General features: G+C 36.1%; 1 protein-coding gene across 1 annotated transcript; it reads left to right on the top strand.

Moving 5' to 3' along the window:
* Positions 1-1,478: 1,478 nt before the first annotated feature.
* On the top strand, positions 1,479-7,485 carry LOC116169219 (LIRP-like). Its single transcript, XM_031485246.1, has 5 exons — positions 1,479-1,710; positions 2,269-2,449; positions 2,536-2,720; positions 7,008-7,197; positions 7,246-7,485. Exons 2-5 carry the CDS (start codon positions 2,269-2,271, stop codon positions 7,371-7,373), a joined length of 684 nt encoding a protein of 227 aa, XP_031341106.1. The 5' UTR covers positions 1,479-1,710; the 3' UTR covers positions 7,374-7,485.
* Positions 7,486-9,122: the final 1,637 nt, after the last annotated feature.

The raw sequence follows: 9,122 nt of genomic DNA on the forward strand, positions 1-9,122 counted from the left end.
ATGGGGCTTTTTACACATTTCATATGCTTACTATTTTTAAGTCATGAAGTCGACTAAGTTAATTGAAGCAGCCCACATTAAAGAGTGGAGTAAAATTTTCAACAGTGCTGCTAAAGTATATCATCAATTTTACATGCACAAAGTCAATAACAACTCGTACGGTATCTCCTTACTGTATCACAAAAATGTTATTATGTTTACGGAAGAAATTTCAGATTGATAACAGACAATAAACCGTTAATTCGTATTTTTCATCAGAAGTCAACCTTAGCAGCCACGACTTATCGAGCGAAATCTTGTGAAGGTGATTATTTGCTTTTTTCCAAAAATGCGTGATCTGGACGCATGACAACGTTTTTTGCATGGAGGCTAAGACACAAAGGGGTAGAGCATGAAGCATTAACTGAAGAGTTTTTAATACATCCTAGTCCTTATCCCTTTCTGTGGTATAAGAAAGCGTGAAAACATTCCATTCTCAATAAACTAAGGGTTCGCATGCTGCTACAGTATGACCTTTCCCATTTTTTCTCTGTTATCAGATAGATGCATAATGGCACATGGCAAGATAATGGATGAAACCTATTAATAAAGTGTTTATAGATAAAAGTATATTTGGAAACGATTTTGTTTAAGGTTCAGAAATCACGGAGCAATAACATCACTGCAGCAGCCTACGATATTGCCAAATTTACTACCTTCAACAAGGCTTCTACGAAGGACGTTCTAATCTGGTTGTACTATGAAGTGTTTTGAAGATATTGATATAACACTTCTTCGGATCATCAGCGTTGATAAGATAGTTTTAAAAGTCTAAAATTCTAAAGTAAATACAAATTAGACGACAGTTCCAGTCGTGTTAGTAGTTACTACGGGTTGCGTTTTTGGTCACAGACGCTAGTGTGATGTTACTGTTTTGGGATGTTGTAAATGTGGGTTGTTTTTGTGGTACGTGCAGCTGCACCCTCTGGAACTTGGAATAACACGGAAAAGAATTTTTTAATAGAGAAAGCGTGACCTTGACCGTATCGTCTATATAGACGACACGTGGGTGCAAAACTTATTATGTCAGTGATAAGTTCGGCGAAATTTGGACTTAAAATGTTTTCATCGCAGTACATAGACCTTAATAGTGATACTCTTAATCGCGCAGATACTTGTTAATTATTTTCTGATAATTCCTCTACTCATGCGATTTCCTTCTTTTTTAATCAAGCTGCGCCTGCTACGTCACGACCGTTCTGAAAGGTGATTGATTACGTAAGTTCTAGGGTACGGATTGCAATATACTTTGAGGAAGTTGAACTGTTTGCTTTAATTACCGTGCCAAATCCGCGCTTGTAATACGTGAAGGTGCGCTGTAATTATCGTTGTATAAGTGATAATTTTGCGTGAAAACCCAGTTTTGAAAATGCCACGTGCCCTGTTTACAATAGGTACAAAACTGAGTCAAAGGTGGGTCATTTTGACATCAACAAGTTGAACTATAAATAAATTTATCTCTACAAGTATGTTATATTATGGTAGCTTAAGCACGACTTGGTGGGGTGCTGATATCTAATAATTTTGTTATTGGAATAAAAGTTCAAATTCTTGTGAGACTTAATCGAGCACGTACAAAGTGATTTTTCGCGATTCTCAGTTACGTTGTCGAATGTGTGATTTAAGGTTTTATTGCTTTTTTGAGGAGATTTCTATTGAAAACCTCATTCGGTGAGTAAGTTATTTATTACTGGGATAGTAGCGTTTAAACAACGACAAATTGGCACCCTTTTTTAACGGTGATTGTTCAGAAACCGAAGGTTTTGACTTAAAACGGACTGAACATTTTAAGGACGCGGATCACTGTTAAGTAACCTTGTTTGTTCACTACAGAATATCACGTCTCATAATCTATAAGCCACCATCGGGTTTTTGTTGTCTAGAGAAGCTCACCATTTTGCGTTGAGTTACTGATACGCTATTTAAAAAAAATCCGTTTCTGTGTTAAGCGGTTAACAACCTCGGTTCCTTTTTACACCTGGTCACCCCCGCTTATCCAAGACAGTAATAAAAAAAAGTCATGAACATTACTGCGAAACGTGGGAAGTACAATATTGGCAAACGGGCCATACACGGGGTATATATTAGTTTATGTTTCCGCTGTGCTATTACATTTCATCGCAATTAAAAGATAAGTAACAGCCCTTAGTTATATTTCACCCTAAATATACATAAGTAAATTCGCGTCAACCTACACTGTATTCCTAAACGTATCTCTTTTTGTTTCAGATGGCACGGTTTATCCCAATGCTTCTGTTAGTCTTAGTATGGTTAAATACTGCCGAAGCAACAGATGACTTACTAAAATTATTACAATCTAGAAAAGCGACGAGATATTGCGGTCCAAATTTATCAGAGGTTTTATCGCTAGTTTGTAGAGGAAGATATAACACACCACCTCCAGTTCATGGTGAGTGTCGCTGGTAAACAAAATAACCTTCGATATAATCGAAACGCTCTCTCAATTTTGCCCTGACATTTATGTTTTGATTTCAGATATACAAAGGAGGGACGTTAGCGAAAACAGCGCGGTCGTAGAGGATGTGGACCACCCTTACGCTTCACGCGCGAAACTCGTTAAATTAATACACAAAATCAAACACAGTAGACAACGAAGAGGTGTATATAATGAATGTTGTGAAAATCCGTGCTCCTACGACATTTTAGTAAGTTATTGTGCATAGATAAAGGAGTTTTAAACAGTATTTCGAAGTCGCGTTTAAAGGATGTGTGAGGTGTACAAATTTCGAAAATTTGGAGCGTCGAAAGGGATATGAATGCAGTATTGGAAATAAATTTATATTAGATTTATTGGTAATGTAGCATTTTTTTTCAAAAATGAATGTGATATTTAGATGTGATGCATAATTCTTAAGTTAAAATTAGTACGGTGATTTGTAGTTTTAGTCGTTTCCAAAGTCGTCTTCCTTTGGCTGTTCTCGTAAATCATCTACTTAACGTCCAAAAATTGTATTTATATAGTACAACTTGTATGTGATAATTGCATTTTATGTGAAATTATTTTTTTAAAATGACATGTAAATCACCATACTCTTTCTTTGTCGTCTAAATTGAACTGTCTAGTTTTAGTACTTTTAGTCTCTTCACTTACCCCTTTTTTAAAATCGTTTTAGCTGTAAAGTCACGAATTGTGATCCGTATATTAGGTTAAGTAAGAATTGTGATTTTGAACAAATGTCCAACCAGTGTAAAAAAGATACCAACGTAAGTAAAAAATATAAGTTATTTATTATTAATGGGAGTCGTGTATATAAAAAAAAACACTTCGCAACCTGCAAGTCAGCCACCTACTGTGACTAACAAAAATTCAATCCAATTAAAATGCCCAATGGTCAAAGAACTCAATCGTTAATTGGAAATGTTTATAGTCTGTCTGACATGAGTCTACCAGAAATGATGTTCAACGACCTTGATTTCCTCATTGTTACTTTGATACGTGACTTAAATTTTAATCGCAACTTACCTATATTTTCGCTGTTTATTAATTGCCCCATAGCTGAGGACATATCTAACATTCTCACGTAAAGGCAAGGTCGTAACGTTTGTTTTTTTTCCGTTTTCAAGCGAATTTGCTGTTTTGTGGAATGTTGTTTGTGTAAATGAAAACAATACCTCTTCACCTTGCCCTACATTACAAGTTGATATACCAAGAATTAAAAATTTAGTGATGAAATAATTCTTTTGTGAAACGAGTTAATTTTTTTGTCGAAGACTTTGTTTTTAGTCACTGGTCTTGTGTACCTATCTCAGATTGAGTAAATTGAAAAAATAACAAAAAGAAGCAGAAAATAATTCAGTAAATGATTTAGAATGTTTTCATTAAAACACATTCTGAACCCTCCTGAAGCCTACTGAACAAGTGTAAATTGACATGTCCTTTTTAATATTCTGAAAAATACAAGATTTGGCGAATACTTCAGAATGAATGGCAACTGAAAAAGACGTAGAAATATTATAGTTTGATTGGGAATATCTCTAAGAATGTCGAAACTTGGAAATCCGCTGGGGAATTTGAAAACCACTACAGTAATCTAAGAACCATCTACGATATCTCTGAAAAACTTCTAGTGCCTGTCTTATTAAAATTCTAACGTTTTCAGGTTCATGGCATTTTCCACATTGTTCAAATACTTCAAACCCTTCAATTCGTCTATTTAAATTCCACATGCAACGTCCTCAGATTCATCAGATTCCTGCGATTACCATTCGTTATGCTCATTCTGTAAGAGTTTTCCATTATTCAAAAGATTTTTAGGACATCTTCAGACCTTTTTAAGAGATTCGCACAGGTTCGACAAAACCCTCAAATTTCCCAAATGTTCCAGTTCTCCATATTTATAGTAGTCATGAGTAGTCGGAGTTCCGCTATTCATGAGTTTCCTAAGAATCTTACTATCCCCCAGGTTATTGAAGGTTTCCAATTTTTTCATATTCTTTTCCAGGAATTTTCCCTGAAGGTTTTTTAATCCACTAAAAATCCCATAGCGCGTTCTTCGGTGCTACTTCAAGAAAAATGATCTCAACGAGGACTCTTAAGATTTTTATGATTGTATATGTTTGGAATCTTACGAATTTTAAGGATCATAGTCAACACTTCTATGACTTCCTTGTAACATAAGTTAAATTACGTCCTTTATTTATTACAACTTATTAACGACAAATTTATAACAGTCTTAAAATTGATTAATTTGTAACAGTAATTATTATTTATCACTTACAATTTACAATCACTCAAGCGTAGCAATGTTGGAACCGATTGGAAACGTAATTCGATTTGCTTATATAGAAAATGAAAAATTGTTCTAGAATGTTTCTTAGAACGCTTCGGAATGTTCTACAATTGGGTCACATTCGCCTTCGATCTTTATTGCCCATGACTCATTTTTCATAACGCCTCGATGTTTATCGGGATTTATGGAATATTCGCTACAATATCTAAGCTCAAATTGCTCAGGTACCTCACATTAAGATTCTCGGATTGTTCTTCAGAAGATCATTTATTCTATTGATTCCTTCATTGGTCATACGATTTGCAATATTCGGGAGATGTTCATCGCTGATTTTTCTTTGTTGTTTTAAATTTGGAGGCTTTTCATTCGCTCTTGGGCCATTCTCAGATATTTTCAGAAAGATTTCAGCGATTGTGGCTTCTAAGAGATTCTTGGGAGGTTGAGATGTTTCCCAAACTCCTGAGGTTCTTTACCATATTCAGACAATATTTGACATTCTTCAAAAGAATATCATTTTAGTTTCTTCTATCAGCTCCGTAGTTATGAGGCCCTCTTACAATATACCCCTACGTATACAGTTCTCTCACTACCTACTATCTATTATATTTAATATGTATTTTTTAATACCTCTGTCACTTAGGCTCCTCTTTATTATCCCTCAATTCCCCATGATGAACGTGTTTTTGACATGGATTAGCGCTACTATACCCCATATCTTATGTGTCCCTACTTCCCTATTTTTGTGCTTCTTCTAGCACCTCACTGATTGCTGTCATTGTTGACTTCCCCTGTGTAGATTTCCCTTTTTTATCAAGTCTTCTTTTAGTCTTGCCCTAATTAGGGCTTTGTAGACCTTGCCTATCACGTTTAAATTTTGTCCTTTCTTCCTCTGGTTTCTTACGTTTATCTGTATATCTTGACCTCTTTGGGTATGTTCAATAGCTCTTCCTTAAATTCCTCGACCTCTTCTCTCTTTCCGTGGAAATGCTCGTTCCCTTTCCTCTCTAGACGAATAGCTCTTTCAAAATTGCTTGTTTCTCGTATTTATTATGGTGTATTCTAGGGGCATTATTCTCAGCGCTTTGTTCACGAATTCGTATTGGTTTTAAATGGGCCTTTATTAAGCTAATCGACCACTTCCTTCCATTTTTCTTTGTTAGTTCGGGCTATGATTGCTCCCAGTTTCATTCTCTTTTCTTTGTAGGGGTTCTCCAGCTCCCGATCATCCTCGCCTTTCCGTTTCGCAGCTTGGTATCTTCGCTTACACTTGTTTGCGGTGTCTCTGGCCTTTCTCGCTTCTTCCGACCACTAGGAGATGTTCGTGTCTTTAAACCAGGATTTTCAGAAACTCTACAAAAGAATCTGTGGAAATGTGTGCAGAACATCTAAAAAATATCTTTAAAGATCTCAAAAACATCTGATCAATTTTTCTATAATCTTTGAAAAATCACTTCGACTCCAGGGATCTGAGAGAATTTTTAATCTGGAACTTGCAAACTTTTTACTTCTGGCATTCCCCCGACCGCTGTTGTGACACACATTCCCAAATGGGAAAGTTCCTTAAAATATTCATGTATTTCAAACAATTCTAATTTGTCATGTTTTCCCGTCCGTCCTTCGTTAATTTCTACTGGAAAGTGGTATTGATTTCAAAACTTTGGTTAAAAGTAAGTGATAGCACCTTTCTCCACATAAGTGTAGTGCAAGGTGGTATTGATCTAGATTATTTGTAATTGATTTACTATACCTTGGCAGACCAATAAAGAGTACTATAGCAATGTAAAAACGCCTATGATTTTTTTCATAAAGAAGAAAGAGACCTGTCTGATCTCTTTATAACTGTATACTTGTATCGTATGCTTAAAAGAACAAGTACAATATTGAGCTTTTTTTCTTGTTTTTCATGTCATGAACCTTAATAACGTTTAAGTCAACGAAACTCTTCCGACAACCTTTCGATCAGCCTGCATAGAAACATTCCAGTTTGATGAAATATACACAAACACTTATTGAATGCGAAAAGCAGAACATATCTGTCGTGATGCAAAAACTGACGGCGTAGCCTATCGCCCAAGATTATTGCCAAATAATGTTTACGTCAAAATTAACAACCTAATTACAGCAAAGCGTAATTAGATAATTTCGATGGCGTGCAGCATCAATTAAAAAGAAATCATTGTTTTCTTAATAACATGTTTCATTTAGATTATCTTCCAGATGGGGTTATGGGACGTATTGTACGCACTGGCAGTCTACCTTCTGGCTACGTTTACGGTATCTGCGCTAACATCTCCGGAAGACAAACTGCAAATGATGCAAGCCAAAAACGCCACATACTGCGGAAGTGCACTGGCCGATGCACTCTCGCTAGTATGCAGAGGAAAGTACAACACACCTGTAACCAATGGTGAGTTACTTATAAGCAATTACATCTATACACAACAAATTATTTCAGAACGTGACCGGAGAAGCATCTCACCCAATAATAGAAAAAAACGTTATATCATCACGAAGGGCGTTTACGATGAATGCTGTAAAAACGCCTGCTCTTACGCTGTACTGAAAAGCTACTGTTGGGACTAAGAAGAAAGCACCCTCTGCCAACAGATTGACATACCACTGCCACCTAGATGTGAATTGTGATATTGAGTATGTGATAGTTTTAAAGACTCTGAGGAAGACACAGATCTCAAAAGGACAATGCCTGCAGTCGCCTGCAAAATATTACACTGTTTTGTATCAAAGCTACCCTTTTTTTTATAAATTTCGTTTAGAAATACACGTTTTTATTAAAGATTATTCCATGGTGATACTTATGGTTCAGTAAACCTGTAAACCCCACTTTAAGAGATATTTCGTGTGGAAGGTTAAGTACTACATTATCAAAATTGGTTCAGCGTCTTCTTTTATTAGCGATAGTTAAGTAATGGTGCAATTCGCAACCTTTGCACCTTACTTGACTCACTAGTTGTAATGGAAGTTTTTATCACGCTGCGACAAGTCTATTATCTAACAAGTTATATACCGTCAGCAGAGGTGCCTCTCCTGATTTTGGAAACTGATAACATTACAAAACTGAAACGACCGTCCGAATTCAATCTGGATATTTAGGTAATGATGGGATCGTTGAACTTCCTTTTCAATAATTACTCAAAGCCATTAGAAGGCAGCATTTCTACCTGTTCGACGCTAATTAAAGGAAAAGCGAGAGCTAGTAATTTAATGAGTAAGTAGAGTTATATGCCATCTGTCTTCAAGCTAGGTAGCATAGAAGAAAGTAGAACATGGTTACAGTAAAATGCTTTTTGACGTTTTCTTAACAAAATTGGGTAACAGATTATGCTAAACTAATACATTGAAAAAACCAAAATACTAATTGGTTCCTGCCTATTTATGAAATCTTCGGTTTAATTTTTTCGATGAGAAAGGACTTCTCCCGAAGATCTTAGCCATGGTCGGAAGTAGCGAAATCGCCCTTATCGTCGATATCTTCCATCCCGAGTGGAACTCCGGGACTTCGATGCACAGCGATGACGTTGTTCGGAAAAGTCACGGGTTAATGTATCAGTCGCTTGTGTATCGTAATCGCCCTTTCGCCTCTTGCTGGAGTTCCGGCGATCAACGGCCAGTCTGTACGTTACCTTATAAAGCTCTGATCGGCGGTGAGAATGACTACGCGATGCGGGCGTTTTGCTGGACGCAATAACGATGGGACGCCCTGTACGTGTCTTTCAATTTTTATTTTGACGCTGAATGCGGTCGTTAATTTACTTAACTAAGGGCCAATTCTACAATGAAGGTATATACCGAGAATAAGCTATACCTAGAATAAATGACGACGGTTGTGTTGGTTACCATTGTGTCAACCAATGGCATACATGTCGCTATGGCAGTTATTCCAGGAATATCTTATTCTCCGTAAAAGTGTAATTATAAAACCGGCCCTAAAAGCAAATCTGCGAATTATTTGAATTCGAGCACAATTTTGTCTTGTATCAAAAGTGTTTGTTGTTAATAAATTATCACCTTGATTTTTATTTATTTGTTCAATTTATTACGTATTAAAAGGCTATATCGAACATCTGGAAATAATTGCGTACGGTTTCTAAATCTGGTCATGGATAAGAACTTATGTTATCGCCGCGTAAGCTAATTATTTTCACGATAAAAAAACACAGGTGCAGTTTATATTTAACGACACATTAATTTGGAGGCGGAACTTGAAAAGTTTAGGTATATTGCTGTATTTGAGCGTATTTTATTTGAAAAGACAGTCTGTTTTGTTTAATTGTAAAGTTGTGTAGAAGAAAAGTTTAAAGAATTTTATTTGCG

The sequence above is a fragment of the Photinus pyralis genome, unplaced genomic scaffold, assembly GCF_008802855.1.
Source record: "Photinus pyralis isolate 1611_PpyrPB1 unplaced genomic scaffold, Ppyr1.3 Ppyr1.4_LG4, whole genome shotgun sequence".
NCBI classification, from domain to species: domain Eukaryota; kingdom Metazoa; phylum Arthropoda; class Insecta; order Coleoptera; family Lampyridae; genus Photinus; species Photinus pyralis.